The 25,288-nt window shown below is 38.3% G+C and overlaps 2 protein-coding genes across 2 annotated transcripts; one reads left to right on the top strand and one right to left on the bottom strand.

Moving 5' to 3' along the window:
- Window positions 1-2,260, top strand: LOC118486748. The gene is made up of 2 exons (XM_035983447.1): window positions 1-34; window positions 367-2,260. The coding sequence occupies exon 2, from the start codon at window positions 370-372 to the stop codon at window positions 2,083-2,085; it is 1,716 nt and encodes a 571-aa protein (XP_035839340.1). The 5' UTR covers window positions 1-34; window positions 367-369; the 3' UTR covers window positions 2,086-2,260.
- Window positions 2,261-16,898: 14,638 nt separating this feature from the next.
- On the bottom strand, window positions 16,899-17,513 carry LOC118486593 (trypsin inhibitor DE-3-like). The gene has a single exon (XM_035983140.1). The coding sequence runs from the start codon at window positions 17,511-17,513 to the stop codon at window positions 16,899-16,901; it is 615 nt and encodes a 204-aa protein (XP_035839033.1).
- Between the last annotated feature and the right edge of the window lie 7,775 nt (window positions 17,514-25,288).

The following is a 25,288-nucleotide window of genomic DNA, read 5'->3' as shown; positions in this document are numbered from 1 at the left end:
TTAGTTCACAAGCATCCTCTCATCTTGAAACAAGGTATGAACACTTATTTTACTATATTATGGAGATGCATTGTGAAAAACAAGGTGATTTAGGTTATATGTTCTTGCCCACTTGCTTGTTGCTAGGATATGAGTAAGGAATTGTTATTGAACATGGTTGATGGTTGTAGATGTAGGAATTATGGTTAAAGTAGTGAACTTTTGGGATGTTCTACATTGTAGAGGCACCATGCCCAATTTTTGAAAAATCTTTGATACACTTTGGGTTCACTAACATATACAGCCATGGCAACAAGCAAGTGTGGGGATGATTTGTGAAGAGAATGTTAATTTTTGTGTTGTTTTGTTGTTTCTTCATGTGTGTAGGAAATGGCAAAGACAAAGGAAAAGCCGGGGTCAAGTTCATCCTCATCAAGAGGCAAGGGCAAGGAGAAGGAGCAGCCATCGAAGAAGAGGCAATATCTGGGTAGGGTTAGTGAAAGCGAAAGCGAGGAAGAAGAAGAGATGCAGTTAGACCCAAGTGCTAAACCGGTGTGGAATTCGGGGTCGTTGGATGATCAACCCGAAATCTGGCAACCAACCCTGTATAACGACTGCATGAACAAGTTAAAGAATAAAGCAGCCGCATTCATCTGTGAAAGAGAGGTTGATGAGCCTCAGTTGGGCCAGTTCGGGGTGTATGACAAGTTACGTGCTTTGGGTTGGGAAGGAGCACTCAAGTGTTGGGATAAGGATAAGAGCAATTTGTTTTTGACTGAGATTCAGGAGTGGATGGCAACGCTTAAATGTCACAACTTCCACAGGCCATCACAAATGAAGTTGGTTGGGATGGTACATGGGGTACCAGTTGAAATGTCATTCGATACGTTGAAGAAGTTGGGAAAATATGATAGCCTTCCAACTAGGGAGTACATGATTCCCACGCTTGATGATTTATTGCTCAAACCCGAGAAGCACGTGACATGGAACAGTATGTTGGCGGATTTGTTTTTGCCCGGTAGGTATGGTGGCGTGTTATACCGAAAAAATCTGAAGATCGAAGCCAAGTTATTGCATACGATCTGTTTGCTTAACGTCATCCCAAGAAGAGGGGATAAAGAACAGGTGAGGTTTCCAGAGATACCTGTTCTGTATTCATTGATGCACGGGTCCCCACGGTTTCCAATACGCTACCTGATTATGCACCATTTGTGGATATGCCGGAACAAATACGGGAGAGACATTGTTCCGTACTGTCGCATCATAACGGGCTTAATGAAACAGCAGAAGGCACTCACATCTGAAGACCGCGGTTTAACGAAAAGGCACTTGCCTTTTACTTTGGATAGGTTGGGAAACGTTTGGACATACACTTCGTCTGAACGTTATCACAAGCTGAAATCGGAGGGTCAACGGTGGAGGGCGTTGAAATTAGGTGCAAGGGAGTTGTTACCGGGAGAACCGGATGAACCTGAAAGCGATGAAGAGTTAATTCCAAGTGGGGATGATGATTACGCAGACGAGCCACCGGGTGGTGCAAATGTTGGTTTTGGGGCTTTTCATGGTGGTCATGGTGGCACATTTTACGACTATGCGCAGCAACCATATGAACCGGGGTGGGCTTATAGTGGTTCAATGCAGGAGGTGATCGAGAGCCAACGCCCGCCGGCGGCCATCTTTGATACTTGGTCGGGTCCGGAGAGGTCGTTATTTGATCAAGGCACGCGGAATAGCGCTAGTATTGAGCGGGCGCTTAAACATAGCTTCGACCGCAATGAATCATGGCACCGGACCCACGCATATTCGCAGGAGGTGGAAATGAATAACCGATATCACGATGATCAGATGAGGCGGATGCATGCGGACTGGCATGCTGGGAGGCCGGTGGTTGAGGATCCACAACATGTGGATTATGCCTCATTGCCACCATATGATGGCAGCGTTTCGTATGCGACCCCACAGCTCCACCATTCCCAGTGGCTCGATCCACGACAGCAAGAGGGACAACAACAACAAGAGGGAAGCAGTAGCGGCTCGTTCGGGTTTGGAGAATGGAACGATATGATGTCGTCCATCTTTGGGCCCCCAGGACCGCGTTATTATTGATCAGGTGGTATTCTCTCTCTTGTATAGTTTGTATATATTTGTTGGTTTATGTTGATTATGGTGGGAGGATGGGTGGTGATTGATCATATGATTGATTATTGGGTTTGGTTGGTTGGTGGTGTTGTGTTTAAAATGAAAAACATAAAAAAAAATATAAAATAAAAAAATACAAAAAGAAATTTGGGGTTTGAGATAAAAGCTTTTTGCGGATGTTGATTGAAGTAGTGATCAAAACCTCCCAAAGCCATACATTGGGGTCAATGTATCCCAAGTGTGGGGATGGGGGGAATTTTTTGAAGATTTTTGAAAAATTTTAAGCCGAGCAAAACAATGTGAAATCTTGTCGCCCTAATTTATTCCCAAGTCAATACACCGGCAACCCTTATTACCCTTTTCATTCTTGGTAAGAGTTGTAGCCACACGTGTATATAAATAATCTTTGATGAGAGTGGCTACGGGTGGGGGTGCGTTAGAACTTGTGCTTGAATGCGATTTGAATCCTTAGTTAGACATGAATGTAGAAAGGATAAGGGCATTAGGTAGCCTCGTCGTTGGTGTGAGTGAGTGTGGGATTTGGGGGGTTGGACCTCATAAGTTATACATATGAGCATGGTAGTGAGAAGGGCGGGGGTTTGGTCATTTAGTTGCCCATTTTGTGCCTTAAAAGCTTATCGTTTGCTTCCCCTAGCTACTTACTTGAAAATTCACCCAAATTTGACCCGGTCTTGTAGTATTAGTGATAGAATTAGTAGTTTTGTGAGTTTGAAGTAGTTTGGTTAGTGTGTTATTGTATGATGCTTTGAAAAAAAAAAAAAAAAAAAGGAAAAGCAACGAAAAAGAAAAAAAAAAAAAAAAAAAAAAAAAAAAAAAAAAGAGAGAAGGTTTCTTTGTCTTGTATATAGTAATGCGTATTTGTTAGTTGGTTTTTGATGTTTGTAATAAAAAGACCGGGTCGAATTTTTGCTACTCATATATATTCCATTTCTTACCCATACACCTAGCCACGTTACAACCTTTAAGCCCCTTTGATTTGCATTCATGTTTGACCCGTTATAGGAGGATAGTTGATTCAGGTACAAGCCTATGATTGCGCAACCACCCGTTTGCCTAGTGTGTGTCTAGCTTATCTTTGCTAGTTTCCACTTGTAGCCGAGAGGAGAGAATTTGTGAGGGGTGTATTGCTTGGGCATTAAAAAGGGGTTGGTAAAGAAATTGAATGTTTTGTTTGGGTTGATTTGATCACTTGTGTTGAAACTATGTTGATGAGTTGCTTGGGACAAGCAACGGTTAAGTGTGGGGATGTGACGGGTGGTCCTTGGGACAACCCTTAAGCATGTTAAGATATGAAATAATCCTCCATTTAACCGCGTAATTATCTTGAATTAGATAACTACGATGCTTATGTTTCAGGTGCGAATTAGGAGATAAGAGATGGATAAAAGGCAGCTTATGGATGCTTTGGTGGAAAACGGGTCGAGAGAAGAACACAAGACAAAACATAGGAGTCAAGATTGCTGAGTACCGTAAATTACGGTTCTACCGTAATTTACGGTAGACCTAATTTTTGTTGATTCCTGCACCGTAACACAGGCTTGATTCACCGTAACCATTTGATGTCCACCGTAAATTACGGTGGAGCCGTAATTTACGGTGGAGCCTGAACGTGAAAAATGTAACTGCCACAATATACTCGGTTTTGGTGTGTCCTTTGGGATTATTCTCATCATTGACAGTTCATAGACACTTTGGGGGCGATTTTGGAGCACTAGCTTGCTTTGTGAACATTTCCAAACATTCGGTTTGTGTTTTTAATTTGTATGAACATTAGATTGATGTTGATGATGATTCACCGAGCCATGTCCGGCTAAACTCTTCGGTGATCATCCTAGGTGAATGTTTCTAAGACTTTTGTGTGTTTAATTTCTGCATTTCTAGAATGATATTTTGCGTTGCTTGAATGTCATGGTGTATGTTTGATTGTTTGTAGTGTGTTAATCCGTATTACAATTTCTAGTCTCGATCGTACGTTCTTGGTGCTGTTGGCAACTGAGATATCACGGGAAGGGTTAGGGTTGGTTATTGGTTAACAGGTCATCGGGAAACAACCTTGCGTTATTTAATCCGAGTACTTTGTTCCCTTTTATCACTTCAATCACATATACACGAGTTATGTCTATGTAACTCTTTCTAGTGAAATTGCACACAACTGTTTAAAGAAACTGAAACCTAGGGTGATCATTGTTCTCTCCTTATTGTTTAAAACCAACTTTGATTTGATTTAGTTCTTAATTTAGTTTTCTAAAACAACAATCCACAATCTTGAATTTTAATTTGCTGCAATTTAGTTTAATTTTAGTTTAAATACAAAGCTATACAATCAACACATTTTCCACATACTCCCTGAGTTCGATACCCTACTACCGCTAACTACAGTTGTTTAGGGATTAAATTTGCGTGACCCACGACATCACGTCACTGGTCAGCAATCAAAACCAAATACAGTACAGCTCGACACTTCAAGCCTCTCTAAGGTCAGTGTAGAAGTAGCAAGGGAACACATGGAGCTGCTTAACACTGTAGTGAGCGCGTACTGTGGGTTAGTGGAAGGTCAGATTGGCAACATTAATCTGACACAAGAAGACTATCGGCAGATTGATAAGGAAGAGATGGACTTGATGGATATCAAGTGGGCCTTTGCTAGTGCTGTGAGAAGGGCAAAGGATTTCATGGAAAGTACTGGCAGAACCAGCTTGGAAAGCAAGAAAGACACCAAGTATGGGTTCGATAAACAGGCAGTAAAGTGCTTCAACTGTGGTGAACGGGGTCACTTTAAAAGGGAATGTACAAAGCCAGCACAGCACGGGAACCAGAACCCCTTCAGAAACCAAGGCAACCAGCAGAACCAGAACAGAAACAATGAGCGTATATTAGTGCCTGTCAACAACCAGAGCCAAGCTGGAACATCAAATGCCAACCGGGCACTTGTGGTTCAAGTGGATGAAGGTTGTGACTGGTCAATCCAGTTGAGTGGTGATGCTCCGGATGGAACAGCATGTTTTGCTGAAGTGGTTAAGGATCTAGTTCACACCAGTGGTGGAGAATCTTCCGCCAATGGTGGTGAATCTTCTGAGGATGAAGACTCTTCGGGTTATAGCAGGAGTTCAGATGAAGAATCCTCAAGTTCAGGCGATGATCATGTGGGTGAGACATCAAATGCGTCAGTCGATGCAGATATTGATGAGCTTTTGGAGGAAGCTGCAGCAAGAACTCAAAGAAGATCTATCTTGGTGGATCAAGCTGCTTATTCTTCGTCTTCTATCCATTCAGCCTTTATGGCTAATGTCGACAGTTCATCAAGTCAGGTATGTGTCGATGAACCCACTGCTATTAAATGTGATAATTGTGATAGTTTGCATGTTAAATATGCTGATTTAGAGGCAAACATGTCTGAGTTGCAAGGCAAACATGATGCTTTACAAGCTAGTTTGTTTGACTTGCAAGACAAACATGTTTCTTTGAATGATAAGTGGTGTGACTTGCAAAGCAAACACGAGGCTTTGCAAGAAAAGTATGATGTGACATTCATCCACAACCAGAAGTTGACTGTGGATCTTTCCAAATGCACTGAAGCCAACATGTTTTACGAAAACCATGAAAAGGAATTTAAGTTGGTAATTGAAAAGTTAAAGAAAGATAAAACCGAGTTAACTAAAATGGTTTCCAGAAAACAAACTGACATTAATTTGTATATATCTCGCCTTGAGACCATGCAAAAAGAGATAGCTTGTGTGAAAACCGAAAGTGAGGCGATTCAACTTAAGCTAGACAGTTATTTGAAATCTAGCTATGTGTTGGATCACATCATTGACGTTCAGAAAGAGAAACAGGATGTCACATGCATAGGTTATAAGAAATGTCCACCACCAGTGAGACACAATTATGATGCAATGCCTGACGAGGAGGATAGAGTGTTCTTTGAACCATCTGTTCCTCTAGATGTAAAGGAGTTTGCTACAGGGCTCGGATACAAGAAAGAAGTATCATCAGATTCAGATGTATTAGCAGATACATGTGTGTCTTCTACTGAACTGAATCAGGATTCTCCAGTCATTACTGAGGATGCTGATTCTTCTGATGATGAATCTGATGATGCTGTCCAAGCAAAGTCTGATGCGGTAGTCAAAAATGAGGACATACCTCTCAAGAATCACATTTTATGTGAGCCTTCTGCAAAACCCGCTAAGACTGTTGCAATCGAGTCCTCTTCTGAAAAAGAGTCGGAGAGTGTGAATTTGCTGTACACTCTTGTTGGTGATGATAAAATTTATTCAGATAAAGATTTTCCTATTAAGAATGTTAATCAATCCTTAATCAGTAAAGTCTTTGAAAATTCGACAAGTAAGTTTTTAGGAAAGACAGGACCACGTGTTACAGTTACACAGTGTCCTCCTATTCCAAAGGACGAAATTCGAAAACAATATGGCAACAAGAAATTACCAACAGTGCAGAAACAGCAAAATTACACCAAGCCAAAAGGAAAATCACCGGCTCAAGCACAAAAGAAGCCGAATCAAAAGAAGAACAAAAATGTAAACTTTGTGAAATCGACGGGAACGGACAAAATTGAAACGTTTGAAAACAAATCTAACTTAGATTTTGTTAAGAAAGCAAATGTACAGAAAAGAAATGAACCAAGTAGTTCAAAACCTAGTACCTCGGGATCACAAAGTTCATCATCATCGGCAAGACGATCACATGATACTTCGGGGTTTGTTAAACGAAGATCATGTTTTGAGTGTGGAACAATTGGACATATAATTCGAAATTGTCCATATCTTCATAAACAAAAAGGAAAAGTTGATGTTCCCTATGACGAAAATGACCGTAAGCGATCTGTTTCTGCAAAACAAGATCCCCGACTTGTAAAAGAAAGGGAAATGAAACAGAGACGCCAACAGGTCAAGAAAATTGAAAAGGCGATTAAAACCGATGTGGTTAACAAAACATCTGTTTCTGTCAAACCAGATAATCCAAAAACTTCAGACAACCATGAAGTTAAAATTTTAAAGAACAACACTGGTAAAACAAAACAGACCTGGAAACCAAAAACGGTTACTGAATCAGGGGGACCATCACAATTTACCAATCATCAAAGACAAGAAGTTATTGTTATTGATGAAAATGGAAGACCCAAGACCACAATGGCTTGGGTCCCCATCTCCAACTAATCAATTAAGTTCATGTGCAGGGTGTTCCAGGAGGAACTATCAGTAGTCATTGGATTGTTGATAGTGGGGCATCCAGGCACATGACAGGCGACATGAAGCTTCTCTACGACATCAAATCTATTAGAGGAGGTTATGTTGCTTTTGCTGGAGATAAGGGTGGATATATTACGGGTGAAGGAATGATATCCAACGGGATTGTCAGCTTTGACAAGATCGACTTTGTGCAACAACTTGATCACAATCTTCTTAGTGTTTCTCAAATTTGTGACCAGCAATTCTCAGTACACTTTGATGCTAATGGATGTTATGTGCTGAAACCCGGTTTCAAAATTCCAAAAGAGTGGATTCTCTTGTCAGCTCCAAGGATAAATGATTTGTACGTCCTTGATATGAGCCAAGCTATTACTACGTCCGCACAAGCAACTTGTTTCGTTTCCAAAGCCACAGAAAAAGACTCTATCTCTTGGCATAGACGAATGGGTCACATTCACTTACGCAAAATGAATCATTTGGTTTCAAATGAATTGGTGAATGGTGTTCCTCTTAAAAACTTCCATCTTCAAGACGTCTGTGTTTCATGCCAGAAAGGAAAACAAACGAAGAAACGACACCCTACAAAGAAGATCAACACGGTGGCAGTTCCTCTTGAACGTTTGCACATGGATTTGTTCGGTCCTGTCAAGCACAAGAGTATTCGAAATGATCAATACTGCCTCGTGATTACTGATGATTATTCAAGATTTTCTTGGGTGGCGTTCATGGCACACAAGAGTGAAACCTTTGGCATTATCAAAAACTTGATCATTCAGATTGAGAATTTGTATAAGTTGAAGGTTAGGCGGATACGTAGCGACAATGGTACTGAATTTAAAAATCATGCCATGGCGGAGTTTTGCGCTTCAAAGGGTATTCTTCATGAGTTTAGTGCAGCTTATACTCCTCAACAGAATGGCGTCGCTGAACGTAAGAACCGCACATTGATCGAGACTGCTAGGACAATGTTGGTAGAGTCGCAGTTGCCCATTCCATTCTGGACTGAAGCTGTGGCCTCTGCATGTTACACATTGAACCGAGTCCTTACAGTCAAAAGGCACAATAAGACCTGCTTTGAGCTTCTTCAAAAACGGAAACCAGATTTGTCTTATCTTGAACCGTTTGGAGCTCCATGTACAATCATCGATCCTAATGGAAAGTTTGGGGCAAAAGCAATAGACGGATACTTTCTTGGGTATGCCACCCCTAACTTACGAGTCTGGAATCTAGAGACTAAAAGGGTCGAGGAATGGTCTGAGGTCAGAGTACAAAGGCACACTCTGCCAGTCAAATGTCCTGGTCAGCCTTGGATGTTTGAGTACGATGACTTTTTCAATTCGATCAATGTTGAAGCCGTTGAAGAAAGTGCTGCGGCAAGGATGTTTTTCGAGAGTGACAATGCAACAGTTTCACCGGTGGTTCGTCCAATTCTTATCAATCAAGAACCATCTTCGGTGAACAATAATACTCTCGACAATGAGGATTTTCACGATGCAACCGAATTGAACGAATCTTCAGAGGATGATGAATTTCTAGATGCAGATCAAGAAGCTCCAACAACAGCAGTACATGGTACTTCAGAGGGTACTCCTCCAGTGGATACCCATAGAACAGCTGAAGCAACTGCATCATCCTCTTCGTCAATTCCGGGCATTGATTTAGTTGTTGATCTCAATCTCAACAACCTGGGTATAAATATTCCAGTTCCAGATAATCCAGAAACAAGGATTCATAATACCCATCCTCAACAAAACATCATTGGAAATGTGCAAAGTGGCATTCAAACAAGAAACATGTTGCGAAACAACAACAATGCAGGCATGTATGCAGCTATTCGAGAATCCGGGCAACAAAACGATTGGTCTTTCGCGTGTTATGTCTCACAGGAAGAGCCAAGAACTTGGAAAGAAGCCATGAAAGATAACTCTTGGGTTGAAGCAATGCAGGAAGAGCTGCAACAGTTCCAGAAGCTTGGTGTCTGGAAACTCGTAGAGAAACCTGCTGGTTACAAGAAGATTGGTACCCGTTGGGTTTTCAAATGCAAAAAGGATGACCGCGGAGTTGTTATCCGGAACAAAGCACGTTTAGTCGTTCAAGGTTTTCGTCAGATAGAAGGAATCGACTACAACGAAGTCTATGCACCTGTTGCACGTCTGGAAGCAATTCGGATCTTTCTGGCTTATGCCTCATTCAAAGGATTCAAGGTTTACCAGATGGACGTCAAAAGTTCATTCTTACATGGTGTGGTTGAAGAAGAGGTGTACGTCGAACAGCCCCCAGGTTTTGAAGATCCTATCCATCCCGATCGGGTTTGGTTGCTCAACAAAGCTCTCTATGGTCTTCATCAAGCACCGCGAGCTTGGTATGCAACCTTATCTAACTATCTGCTGGAGAACGGTTTTCGAAGAGGTCTTATCGACTGTACTCTTTTCATCAAAGAACAAGATGGAGATCTTCTTCTGGTACAGGTATATGTTGATGATATTATTTTTGGTTCTACTAATGATGTCTTGTGTAGGAATTTCGAGCGCATAATGCAGGATAAGTTCGAGATGAGTGCTATGGGGGAAATGACTTTCTTTTTGGGCCTACAAGTACAACAAACTGAGTCTGGGATATTCATCCATCAGACTAAATATGTTGGTGACATCTTGAGCCGGTTCCAGATGTCTGATGCAACGCCCATTGGTACCCCACTGCCACAAAATCACGGAATTACTCCAGACTTGAAGGGTGAAGCTGTTAGTCCCTCATACTACCGCGCAATGATCGGATCTCTTATGTACCTCACAGCATCAAGGCCAGACATAATGTATCCAACGTGCCTGCTTGCCAGATATCAAGTCAACCCGAAGGCCTCACATCTTGCAGCTGTCAAAAGGATTTTTCGTTATTTGAAGGGTTACCCTGACACCGGTCTATGGTACCCTAGGGATAATAACTTTGAATTGGTTGCTTTCAGTGATTCTGATTTTGGCGGATGCAAAATCGACGGCAAATCCACAACGGCTGGATGTCAGTTTTTAGGAAATCGCCTAGTCACATGGCAGTGCAAGAAGCAGACGTGCGTCGCTACATCAACATGCGAAGCTGAATACATTGCTGCCTCAAGTTGTTGCTCCCAAGTTCTTTGGATCCAACAACAATTACGCGACTACGGTTTTGAATTCCTAACTACTCCTATTTACGTTGATAATTCTGCTGCCTTACAGATCACTAGAAATCTTGTGCAGCACTCAAAGACCAAACACATCGAAATCAAATATCACTTCATACGTGATTGCTTTGAGAAAAGGCTAATCGATGTTGTTAAGGTCCACACCGATGACCAACGTGCCGACCTTTTTACCAAAGCATTTGACAAATCAAGATTTGACTTTTTATTATTGGTAAGCGGCATTAAGGTCAAGCAAGAGTAAACCAACATCGGAAAATCATTTTTGTAAATAACTCTGTGTTTTTAAATTTTATCTTAGTTTATTGATTTTAGGGGGAGTAAATCCAAAAATCTGAAAATCCAAAAACATCAAAAAATTTCTAAAACACAAAAACAATAGAAAAGCAAAAATGAGTTTCCTGGCGAGCAAAAGAGAAAATGATAGTACATCAGTGGTCTATCCAAACCTCTTTAAACCTTAAATGAAAAACGATAAGCAGCTCTATATAAGATGTATCGGTAGGCTCACAATCATTTTAAAGTGTGCAGGGTGATATAAATCTTAACCGACTGAAGACCAGGTGGGAACCATTCATTGGCATATGGTCTTAGTACCGAAATTTCGTTTGATAGATTGCCGAGGTTCTGAGATATCCGGTCTTTATGCTGCTTATCATCTGGGTATCATGGTTGTATCTTTTACCGAAAAATAACGGGGACGCAAGTCTAGATCTTCCATGATACTATACATACGTGTACATATTGCATACGACCTCAATAAGTGATAAACAATCACATGTCCAAACAAATAAGTGATAAAATATCACATTTATCCGGGAGTCAAGTTCGTCTCTCTGCTGTACGAAAGTACTGACCTGTTCACGGACTTGCTCCTGTGCCCTCATGCATCTGAAAATCAAGTTCCTCATCAATAAGTGATTATATCACATAGGGCTTGTTTTCAAATCAAAATAAGTGAGAATCTCACATCATATACGGTCAAACAGATGATAATCGGTATACTCACCGGTAAGATGAACCCTCGTGCATACCTTGATACGGGAATGTGTCGTGATGTGGATGAACACCGGTCGGTAAGTATAAATCATACCTTAACGTATCCCCTCGCCATGATTACATCTGATAAGTTGAGCTTAAGTGGACAACAATACCGAAAATTGTTATAGGATGCTTATCCTAATGTTAACTAACTGAACAACAAGAGTGCTTTGGCATGACCGTACACTGATATGATTCTCTTACCCTCGAAACTCGCAAAAAGAATGTCTGTATATATTTATTTATTTACTGCTTTCAGTCTTTACATTTCAAATATTAAAAATACCAAAAAGATTTTAGGTATGTTTTAATATAAACTTTCTAAAAGCCAAAAAGATTTTATTTCTACTTTATTTTCGATCGTACGATGTTGGAGCTCGAGTCTTCGTTACCTGAAACCTGAACGAAAACCGAATTGACTAAATCTTCATAAACGGTCGAAATTTGCAAGTTTTTGAAAGTTAAATCTAAAACTGACAAATTTTATTAAACTTTCAAACTGTCGGACGGTGTTTGATTGAAACAATGGTCATACGTGTGTCATTTGTTTATGCTAACGATATTCCAAGCAGTTGTTCTCATTACGCGTTTAGATTTCTTGCATGTGCAGATCTAAAGGCAAGGAGAACATGGTCAATGACAAGCCTTGGAATGAAGACACGACGTGAAGGCACTCAAAAGATGAAGATGATCGAGTTGCCGCTGACCAACATCAACACCACAAGGATCTTAAGCATTGAAGATCAAGTCATTCACGAGCATAACTCAAGGGGGAGCTTATGTTAAGGGGGAGTTTGTCAACACACTTCCTACATGATACGGGTAGTTTGTTGATACACTTTCTGCTTTCAAGACGTGAAGACTTTGAAGATCCTCCGACATTGAAGAAAGGACGTCAAAGACTTGAAGACACGAAGATCGAGACAAAGCTACAGCCAAGGGGGAGTTTGTTGGTGCACTTGTGTCTGTACTTTGTCTGTATCTTGTCGATATAAAACGATGTCCTTTGTTAGTCTTGTAAGTTTGACCAAGTCAACCATCCTCCTGGTTTGACTTGGCCAAACAGTTAGTACATGAATGTAACATGTCTGTGTCGAAGGATGCCTCATCGAAGGATAGCTTAGATCCTTCGATGAGCTCGAAAGATGAGCCTTCGATGGATGATGATGGACCTCGATAGATCATCCTTCGAGATATATTTAGATCCTTCGACAGGTTTAAGATCGATAGATGATCCTTCGATCAATCTATCTGATCCTTCGACCAGACAATCTGTGACGGGTATATATACCCATGTAGTGTGTTCATTTAAAAGAAGACACTCAGACACTAAGGCAGACACGAGAGATAGAGAGAGTATTCTGTCAAGAACACACACACACTGTTGGAGAGTTTACAAAACAGATTTGTAAACATTGAGCTTGTAACCGAACCTTTCATACGTATTAATACAAGTGGTGTTAATCGGTGAATATTGTGTGTCTTGTGTTTGTGCGTGTTTCATCTCGGTTTGCACTCTAGCTTGGATTCCGCACTTGCTAGTGTGTTTCACATAACAAGGTTAAGGTTTGACCTCATCCTCCGAGGGACCTACACTAGTTGATGATCTCTTAAAATTGGGTAGTCAACTATACGGTAAAATTGTTTTTTAGGCCCATGTATTATCGAATAAAGTAAATTTTAGGCATCATAATAAGAAAATTAGTAATCGGTAATGAGTAGTGTATTTTGTTCAGCTTTAGTGATCGAAGTGAATTTCGGAGGCAGAACTTAGTGGGTCTCCATGTGGTCATCTTCTTCAACAGGGTTTCCTCACAGGATTAGCTTTGCAAGTATTACTAATGTATCGTTAATTTCTGCCAAAAGATGGTAACTTTGTTCAACGGTAATTTTTTACAACAAAATGGTCATGACCATGGTACTAATGCTAATTAATACATTGCGTATGCTTGCTTTATCAAACGATCACATTCATGCAAAATACCCTTCACAGATGATGATGTAGGTATGTTCCATATGCGATTTGGAACAGATTCAAACTGAAAACCATACCTAACCAAATACATTTTCAGTGTTGGCGATAAGACTCAACTGGTTAAATGAACAAACCATAGGACAAAAAGAACTTAGTTTTATGACAAAACATGGGGCATGTATCCACATCCAAATGATATGAAACTACGATTGGAATCACTACTAGAAAAGTGAACAATTTACTACAAAATTTTCCTACACAAGTTCTTTTTTTCACAAACTCTAGCACATTTGCGACGCATTTCCTACCAAAAACCTAAACTTTGTGACAACTTGTCGATGCTAAAGTGACTGAAAGTAAAAAAAAACACTGACTAATTCATGTTTGCGTCACAAATTTGCCGGAAAAATCCAAAAAATATAATTATTGTTGTTGTTAACTTAATAAAATTTATGTTTATGAAATAGTTTACAAGTTTGGTGACAAATTTGTTGACAAATTCGTGATACATGAAATAAAAATAAATAATATTAAACATAAATATTAGTAAAAGAATAAATATGTTTCTACACATTTGTGACACATTATTTATTTTATAATAGAAAATACGGATTCTATTGGAATGAGGATCCCACACAGTCACTAATCATTTTTTTTATTTATTTATTTTTTTCGTATGGCATGAGCTTGTCCAGGGAATAATCATTTTTTTATCTATTTTTTCCCGTATGGCATGAGCTTGTCTTCGGAATATCACTAATGGTATGGGACCTCTCTAGATTTCACAAGATCTAGTTCAAAAGAACACCTTATCTTTTCTTTATCCTTGAGATCGAGTCACCAATATCCACATCTTCTGTACATCCATTGTATGCATGAGGCTAAAGGGTGTAGGGGTCATGGTTGGGACATGATTCGTCACGTAGGAACATGAATGGAAGGCTATACCACCCATTTCCCTAATCCACCATAGTTTGCATGGATTAAACTATGACAACCATGGTCCTCGATCCATTTTTCAAATAATCATTTCCTTTCTCTTAAGACAAAGATAAATTAAAATAAATAAGGGGATAGTGGTTTGGGTCATGACCACACCCTTAGGGTAGTGGTTTTGGATTGTGAATTAGAGGTTGGTGATATGGCACTGACATGAAGGGTCATGGTGGTCATGAGGATCATGATCATACCCTATAGCCTGATAAACACATTTCGTACAATTTTGTACAGTCTTTAGGTAAAAACAGATAGAATATATGTAGTAAAATTGGATATGTTTTTGTTATATAATATATAGTAGAATAAATATGAATACATATTAAATAAGTGTAAATTACTTAAAACTATTATATTCGACAATATCAAAGTTAAGAGTTGGTTAAGACCTCGTGTTGGACACGTACATTTCCTTTAAACAACTTTTACGCACTCATAAAACCATTCTACAACTAGTATAATTGGAGATCTACTTGTGAGTATGACAAACACTACAATTTCTTGTTTTTTCTAGACCTTTTATATCCCATCCATCATTTTTATCTTTATCTCATTTACAAATATCATCCTTTTTATAATTTAGAGTTGGGGTAGAGAAATAGTAGACAAAATAGAGTAACTTTTTAGTAGATGTTTTTTAACTTTAAAGATGAGGGAGGGGATGATGAATGTGATGAGAATGCTTATATGTCAGAATATTTAATCATCATCGAAGACACATTGGGTTTTTGAACCATTGTTAACTTTAAATATGCAATGTTAATAGAAGCTAATTAATATGTGAAACGATAAAAATATTTGATTTTTTATATATGTCAAGAACTTGTCCGGGGAAAATCAGTCAATGGTGAGTTAGACTTCTCTATGTTTAAACAAAAATTAGCGTATTTTTTTTTAAATTGTGCCAATTTGTCTTAACATTATTACAAGGGTGTTTGTGTCGAAAAATCTTACGTGTAACTCTGACTTGATATAACTATATATATTCTACATAAAAAAAAATCATGGGTGTCATGTTAAGACAATCTTGGTGTCACTTGACAAATTATTGTGGTCATGAGGTATCCACCGACGGGCTTTGTGGTCATGCGGTATCCACCGACGGACGGAAAGCCTGTCAGAACCTAGGATACCATGACACCAAATTTCAAGAGGGCCCGCACCAGAGTGGACAGTCGTTAATGTATTCAGTTCCGGCACCCACTGCTCCAACTGACGTCAGTCGGTGTCCTCTTGATGTGGTAGTTGGTGGACGGAAAGGCCGTTGGAACCTCCAATTTCAAGACAGTCGTGTATAGGTCCCTTTTGTTGTTTCGACTAGTGGGCGTTAGATCCATCGGTTTCGTGTACAAGAATTTAAGAATATGTAACAATTAGCGATTTAGTGTTTAGTCATTGCATTTTGTATGAAAGTGCCATGTTTTGTGTTATAAAAAATCGATTTTCTGTTACATTTTGAATTACGTTTCGTGTTGCGTTATAGTTAATAAATGAAAAGTGAAACACAATTATAGACATAATATAATAATACTTAAAAGTTAAGAAATTTGACATTTTATAATATATAACAAATTTTTATAACAACATTTTATAAAAAATATGAAGTTTTTTATAATAATACTTAATAAATAAAAATCATATACACATTTTTTATTAAAAATGATGGTATTTTATAATAATGCTTAATAAATAAAAACTTGACATTTTAAAATATATACACATTTTTATAACAACATTTTATTAAAAGATCTATGAAGTTTTTTTTTATAATAGTACTTAATAAATAAAAAATATATACACATTTTTTATTAAAAACGATGATATTTTATAATGATAATAAATAAAAAACTTGATACATACACATTTTTATAACCTTATTTTTATAAAAAAAAAAAAATCTAAGCAGTTTTTTATAATAATATTTATTCAATAAAAACTTGATATATACACATTTTTGTAACAACATTTTATAAAAGTTTTTTTTATAATAATATTTCACAACTTTCCTCATTTTCAAGTATTAAACCCACCAAACTTGTTCCATCTAAAACAGCACAATCATTGGGAAATCATTGAGTATTTATTAGCTCTGACAGCCAAATTGGCATTAAGTAGGTGAGTCTGAGTGAGCTCAGGTGCATAGCCCTATAAGCCATGTATGGGTGGGCTCAATTTCAGGCGTATAGCCTTATGAGGAGAGTATAGGTCAGGTGATGTGTAGATAAATTGGAGGGAATGTGTAGATAACCATTCCCTTAATTTTATTGTCTCAATATGATTAATTTTATCGGAAGTTAAACCCATATGCATTCACACATATTCTTTATTTTACACTCCTGATCATGAATCTCCATAAGAACAAGAGTTACTTAGCCTTTTGAAACACAAACTCAAAAGGAGTACCACTGGAAGCAAGATACCTAACACCTTTATCTTCGTAACTGCTTATGTTAAAGCAACTGCGAGGACCTGCACCGCACATCCATGGACAATATTGAAGCATGTAGCTATGCATTTTCGGACTTGTTGGCTTAGGATAATCCACAACCTGAAAACATGTAGCGGCTGTGTCAAAGTATCCGCCAGTCGTAACCAAATTAGAAGGTGCCTTTGCTTCAGGATCGTTGATTTGCCAATATGTTGACATGTTACACGAGCCAATACTAAGAATGCGTGACGTTAGGAGATACTTTTGTTTGCCGATGAGGGTAAATGTAAACTGGTCACCTTTGTTAACCTCGGCGGGGTCCTGCACCACATATAATGGGCACATTTTCTTAGTGTTCTTTGTGTCGGTTAACTTGATTCCGCCACCCTTAGCCCAGATCACTGGACCAATGGAGTAGGGAGCATCATTCGACACCTTATTCCCTTTAACATCATATACGAAATTGTCAGCGCCAGTGGTAGGGGGGATTGATTGTGTAGCGAAGATGAGGACGAGAAGGAAGGCAACATAAGAGAGGATTGTTGGCTTCATGATATGATATGTTTTGATTGATATGGTGTGAAATAAAATAAGTGAGAGCTTGGTATTTGTAGACGTTGGTAAATCAGAATTCCATTGATAATGCAATTTAAAAAAATATATTATTATATAATGCTTTGTTACACGTTTATTCTGCTTGCATTATTCGTAATCAACAGCAGGGGCGTTCTCTTTGATTTAGCTTTATATATATGAAATGAAAGAAAAGTAGACCACTCAATTATGTTGACATGTGGGGGTGGACCGTGAACCTAGAAACTTCTTTTTGTGTCAAAACTAGTTTTTGCCCCGCCCTCGTTGCGGGGCAATAAGCCAAATATTTCTTTCTCATAATATGTATGTTTGTGTTTCGATTACTTGTAAATACTACTCATAACATGATCTCAAAAAAAATACATCGAGTCAACCAATTAAAACAAAAACACTACCATACTTTTACTAAAAATACTAGGCATGTTTAGACGAATAAAAATTACACCTATGCTTGGACGAATGAGCATTTACCAGGCATGCTTGGACGAATGAGCATTTACCAGGCATGCTTGGACGAATAAAAATTACACCTATGCCCGCCCGCATTGCAGGGCGTTAAATCAAATATTTCTTAGTTTCATAACATGTATGCATGTATTTAGGTTACTTGTACATACTACTTATAAAACAATCTAAAAAAATAAATCGAGATAACCAATTAAACGAAAACACTACCATAATTTTGCTAAAAAAATTAAAACAATAACATGTCTGTAATTTTGAGCTGAGGGTAAAATACTAATTTGCCAGGACTAATGAGCGAGTGTTAGACAACTGCTTGACACAATAAAAGTTACATTTAGTCAACCAAGCAAAATAAAATAGTACTATAGTTTTGCAAAGAAAAAAAAAAGTAAAACGATGGCAAGATCATAATTTTTAACTAGGGGAGAAATCATAATTTTTGAAATGGGAGCAAAATCATAATTTTGAACAGAGGGCAGAATCGTAAAAATATTTTGAACTTGGGGCGAAATCATTATTTTAAACTGAGGGCAAAATCATAATTTTGACCTATGAGAAAAAACATAATTTTATTTTGAACTGTGGGCGAAAACGTAATTTTGAGCCGGGGGCAAAATCGTAATTTTGTGCTAGTGGCAAAAACATATTTTTATTTTGAACGGGGCCAAAAGCATAATTTTAGATGGAGGGCGAAACCGTAAATTTAAATTGGGAGTAGAATTAGAAATGGGTTTTTGAACTGAGGGCAAAAGCGTAAATTTTGAGCTAGGGTGAAATCATAATTTTAAACTGAGGGCAAAATCATAATTTTGACCTATGAGGAAAAACATAATTTTATTTTGAACTGTGGGCAAAAAAGTAATTTTGAGCTGTGGGCAAAATCGTAATTTTGAGTTAGGGGCAAAAACATATTTTTATTTTGAACGGGGGGCAAAAGCATAATTTTAGATGGAGGGCGAAACCGTAAATTTAAACTGGGAGCAGAATTAGAAATGGTTTTTTGAACTGAGGGCAAAAGCATAATTTTTGAGCCAGGGTGAAAATATATTTTTATTTTGAATTAGGGGAAAAAACGTAATTTTAAACAAAGGACGGAACCGTAATTTTAAGCTGGGAGTAAAATTAAATTAAAATGGGTTGGTCCAATAGGGAAGTGCCAGGCAAGCTGCCTGACATTATTCCCTCAACTTGAAAATGTATATGTAGGTAATGTATATATGAAAGAAAAGTAAATGACGGGTTCGGCTAGTCAACAGACACCACCGAAATCACTTTTAATTAAAACTATAAATTGACTCGCGATCGTAGCACCGCGGTCAACGAGATTGACATGCTGTTGATCAGATTTACATTTACAATGTGTTTAAGATGTTTTTGTCGGTTAAGTCTCTATAACTATCTTATACAAATAAGTAATTCACCAAATAAGCCCAATACAATTAATGGTATCATAAATACTACGTTACATGACTTGTATCCATACAAATAACCTATCGTATTAAGCCCCTGCGTTGCGGCGGGAGCGTAAAACGATGACACATAGCACCAATGCCACACTATAGCCAACGACCACCAACATTGAAGTTGTGGCGTCTTAACGTGGAGAAATTAGACCGACATATAAAACGTAGAAAATAATAACTAAGTCGATTTAGGACTCGCGCGTTGTGACGAACTTATTAAACGGGAAAAAAATAGACGATATAAATACACTGAACAACACACGTACGTTGCGCCATGTTAACTCGCAAAATTTAGAACAAAGCGTATAACAAAACGTAAAATCGTTGAACCACACACACATTCATATGCAACTTTTAGTTTTCTATATTGAATTCTTTATAAGTAGGTTATTACTTAAAAAGGTATGCAAATGGCTTCATTGAGAACAGTACATTTGTAAATAACATTGCTAGTGAGCATTTTATGGTTGATCAATTGCTAGTTGATGGTCTCTTAAATTGGGTAGCAAGTTTTAATGTAAAATTACCAAGATAACCCCTTTTGCACCGCAAAGTTATATTTTTGGCCCTTGTATTATGGAATAAAATAAGTTTCGCCATCATACTAAGAAAACTAGTAATCTGGTATTCATATATTGTTTTTTTCAAGGTTCTAATTACCAACTACATGGTTGTCTTACAAATTGATGGTTTCCAGTTTGATCTTATGGGTCATGCGATGAAAAGTACCATGTGTCCTGAACAACATTACCCGAGTGTTTCGTAAAAATAATAACTGTGGAATGGGAAGTAAAACCAAAAGGAAATGTTCAAATGATATGCAACTTCCTTTTTTATCACAAATGAAGGGTAAGACTCTAAGAGCGTGCTTAAGAACTTATCAAGGGTCGACAGACAAAATTGAAGGCCGAGAAACTTCTTGTAAGAATGAAGGGGCCCTTTAATTGATATTTTTATGCTCTAGTCTTTTCGTTATATGAATTTTGACTTTAATGTTTTCTTTTAATTTGATAAATTATTCTGATACTGTGAAGGCTGGGAGTTTGGTGAGTTACATGGGATAAACGCATCACAGCCGAATCTAAGAGGAAGTGGAAGTGGGAGGTACGCCTTCAATTCTAATGTTATATCCATTTCCTTTGTAAAAAAACCAAGTGTATCTGTATATCGTAATGATTCAGATCTAATGATCGAATTCGGGAGGCGTTACTTGGTTGGTCTCCATTTGGTCGGGTTTCCTCACAAGATTACCGTCGACGGCCAACAACTAATAGTTGATATTATTAAAATCCATTATTCCTAATTTTATTACAACCAAATGGTGATGACCAATTGACGATGGAACTGAAGGGCGTATGCTTGCTTTATCAAAGGATCACGCAGAGGTAACATACCCTTCACAAATAATTGATGATGTAGGTGTGTTCGATATGTGGTATGAAACCGATTCAACCTGAAAACCATACCGAACCAAATCACATGTTCAGTTTTGCCTTTGGACCTCAACCGGTTAAAATGAAGAAACCATAGAGACAAAAAAAGAACTTATTTAAAGGGGCAAACTATCTGCACACCTTGGTTGGCTATCTACACACTTAGGGTTTACCTACGCTGCGTATAGGTCTATACGCAGCGTATAGGGTTACCTCTATACGCTGCGTATAGAGCTATACTCAGCGTATATAAACCATGGTTTTCAGAGCTTTATCAGCAATCATTGCATATAAAACAAGGGTTTATATACGCTGCGTATAGAGCTATACTCAGCGTATATAACCCATCAGATTTTTTTTTTTTTGCTATTTTGATGTATTTGTGGTATGAATTCTCACCCGGTTCCAACGTTAAATCGCTTAAAATATATAACCGTCAATGTTATACCAATGATATTATATACCGTTAAATTGTTTTGGAAAACGTATAAACGATTCGAATATATTATATTGTATCGTTTAAATTAAATTATTATACCATGTTTAGTGCGGTTCGAAATGCTATAAACGTTTAAATATCATAAGGTTAATTATTATTAAATACAACATCTATAGGGTTATACGGGTGTTGTATGGTATAAGTCTTGTATAGGTTCCCTGTAGGTCTTGTATATCCCTATAGGCCTATACGAGACCTAAACCACACCTATAGGCCTATACGGTTGTTATACACTATACCATATAATGCAACACGCTACGATACGATACTATAGGAGACCATACAACACTCGTATAAGCCTATAGATGTAGTATAGGTCCCTTATAGGCCTATAGGCGTGGTTTAGGTCCCGTATAGGCCTATAGGCATATACAACGCCTACATGGAACCTATACGAGACTTATACTATACAGTATATGACACATATTGACATCGTATAAGCCTATAAGTGTGATATCGTATCGTATAGCGTAGTATATGTCACGTATTGACCTCGTATAAGCCTATAAGTGTGATATCGTATCGTATCGTATAGCGTAGCATATGTCCCGTACAGGCCTATAGGTGTAGTATAGGTCCTGTATAGGCCTCGTATATGTCCTCGTATATTGACCTCTTATATACAAGACCTATAGGAGACCTATACCATACAACACTCGTATAAGCCTATAGATGTAGTATAGGTCCCTTATAGGCCTATAGGTGTGGTTTAGGTCCCGTATAGTGTCACACCCCTAATTTCCACGTGTCACCGGTGGGCCCGGTGGGGGAGTATTGTGACGTAGTTGATATCATCATTTGTCAAACAACACAAATTATAATGCACAGCGGAAGCAAATGAAAATAGATTTATTTCAACCATTAAGTGTAATATCAAGTATCACAATTTAGTCGAAATAGATCCACAGGCGGATCGAAAATAAAAGAAGGAAATTGTTCAACAGATAAATGCATCCCAAAGCTTGCGAGACTCTATGATGCTAAGGAGAAACCAGCCTATTGCGTATAGCACCTGCACTTAATCTTTTTGGGGAAAATACGTCAGTTTGCACTGGTAAATACAATTTAACTGACTCATTTTGAAAACATTTGAAAAATTTGGTTTTAAATGCACTAGGCACAAAACATTTTATAACTTGGGAATAATTAATCAAAGTTAAACTTGTAAAAGATTTACATGTTTGTTGTGCGTTCAGTCGCCCGAGTCGTGTCGGGTTTAAGGTTAAATGACACACCACTTAGTATAAGTCCGCGGCGGGAAGCCAACGTTTATACCTTAATAATATGGACATAATACCGGGTGTACGCCTACACCCGGATGTCAAGGTCGTGGCCAAAAATGATGCCAAGGATATCCGGGACATGGTCATTAAGCTCCCAAAGGCGTAAAAACAAACAACACCAAGTTTTCAAACGGGTCACATTGATAATACCCGACTACTAATGAGTTGGGGTCAATTGCCCGACCAAGCGGTATTTTATATACCGTACCCCCAAGCCCGTATAGGGAAAATAAGTTAAAAGTATTTACCTGAGCAAGTATAACCACAATTTCAAAAATGCACGTGTCTTTTACTGGGCTCCTATTCTGGAACGAAGGTTATAATAACCTATTAGAATCCTAACGGGTCTTTTAACATAGCCTAAGCTTAGACCGGTTAGTTTCGAAGAATAAATATGGTTCAATCGCGAGGAATGTGAAAACCGGGGAGGAATGTGATTTAGACCCTACAAGCTTGGATACTTGTATAATATGGGTAATACTAAACACATTCTGAATTTAGAGACTAAGATGATACGGTTTGACCCGTTTCGGCTAATATGCGTGAACTAGTCACATAAGCCGATCCGAACGTGAAAGTGCGTAACAAGTAACCATATAAATCATATGCAAGTTTCCTGAGATTATATGCACCAAATATGTTGCAATATCAGTAAGGTATGTCCAATTATGCCCCAAACATTTTTAAACGCCAATTACGCCTCGTAAGGGCATTTTGGTAATTTTACATAGGCTAAAAGGGTAAATGTCACACCTCGATTTCCACGTGTCTCACCGGTGGGCCCGGTGGGGGATTACCGTGACGATGTTGGCAACAATATAGTCAAACCACACAATTATATAATGCACAGCGGAAGCATAAGATAAATATATAAATTTCAACCTCTGACCATAATATCAATGTATTACAGAAGTTGAATATCCACAGTGGATCGAAAATAAAAGTAAGGTATTGTTCCATTAGATACTGCAATCAAGCTTGCGAGGCTTATCCCGACGCTAGGGAGCTAATACCAGCCAATTTCGTTTAGGTACCTGCACTTAATCTTTTTGGGAAAATACGTCAGTTTACACTGGTAAATACATTCAACTGACACATTTGAAAATGTTTATTAAAATTGATTTGAATGCACAAGGCACAAACTCTTTTATAACTTGGGAAAATTCATAATGATCTTGTGAACGTTTTACATGTTCTTTTATGCGTTCAGTAGCCCGGGTCGTGCCGGGTTAAAGATTTATAGACACACCATGTTTGCGTAAAACCGTAGTACAAAAACCAACGGCTACGTCTTTTAGTTTTAATGTCGACACTTTATACCGGGTGTACGCCTACACCGGGATGTCGATGGTCGTGGCCATTTCGTAAAATGATGCCAAGGATATCCGGGACAACGGTCATTAAACCCCCCAAAGGCATATAAGCAACAAAACTGTTTAAATGAGCCGATCATATTTAATCAATTAACCACCTAAGCGATGGAAGTATATAATGCTCAATCAAGCGGTATTAATATACCGTAACCCAAGCCCATATAGGGGAAATAAGTTAAAGTATTTACCTTTGCAAGTATTAATCCTTAATTTAGATCAAGTCACCGATAGCTTTTACTGGGGCTCCTAATCTGGAACGAAGGTTTTAATTAACCTCTTAGAATCCTAACGGTCCTTACATTAGCCGTAGCTTAAACCGGTTGATTCCGATATATAGATATGGTTAATTCGCACGAAAAGGCGAAAACCGAGAGTGGAGTATGATTTGGACCCAACAAGTTCAGAGACTCGTTTTATACGGGTTTATAGTTCATACTCTGGATTTTTGGGGTTCAAATAATATAATTTGGCCCATATCGGCTATTGCACGAAAATTAGTTCCATGAGCCGTACCGTGTGCGCAAATAGGCGAAACGGTTAACCATAAGTGTCCTACGCTTATTTCCTAAGTCAATATGCCTTAAAAGTATTTTGGTATCAGTAGGATACCTTCCGTAATGCCCGTAACGAGTTTAAGTTAATATTATGCCCCGTAGGGGTTTTTCGGTCATTTTAAAGACTTTAAAAGGGATTTTCGAGTTCTACAGGAAATCTGAGTTTCCCGAACAGCTTATAAAGCTTAAAATACTTTATTTATTATTTAAAACCAGTAGCAACTGGAATCGGGTCAAAAGACCTTGTAGAACTCCCGTTTTGGCCAAAAAGGGCATATTCGGTATTTACCGAACCGTAGCCATAACCGTAGGTTATGAGCAAGGTAAAAATTATTAAAAATCTTTAAAATTCCCAAAATATTATTTTACCACAGTGGGTAAAAGTTTTGGTGACGAAAGCTTGGGTTAGATGGGCGTTATGCTAATTGCGCCGTTAATTATAAAACTTTCTTAAAAGTGCGCCTTTTAGCATAACTCTCATTCTAGACCTCGGATTGACGTGAAACTTCAGGGACATGCTTATAATTTAATAAGCAAGGTTTTGGTCCGTTCACGTGTTCGAAATACTCGTTTTAATTTTAAAAGGCCGTTACGGTCAACTTTTAGGCGAATGACGGAAATACGTAAAAGACTCGGATAACTCATGAACCGACCACAGAGGCG

This window comes from Helianthus annuus, chromosome 14, assembly GCF_002127325.2.
Source record: "Helianthus annuus cultivar XRQ/B chromosome 14, HanXRQr2.0-SUNRISE, whole genome shotgun sequence".
NCBI lineage: Eukaryota > Viridiplantae > Streptophyta > Magnoliopsida > Asterales > Asteraceae > Helianthus > Helianthus annuus.
Note: the sequence above shows the minus strand (reverse complement) of the source record. Positions and strands in the feature narration are given on the sequence as shown.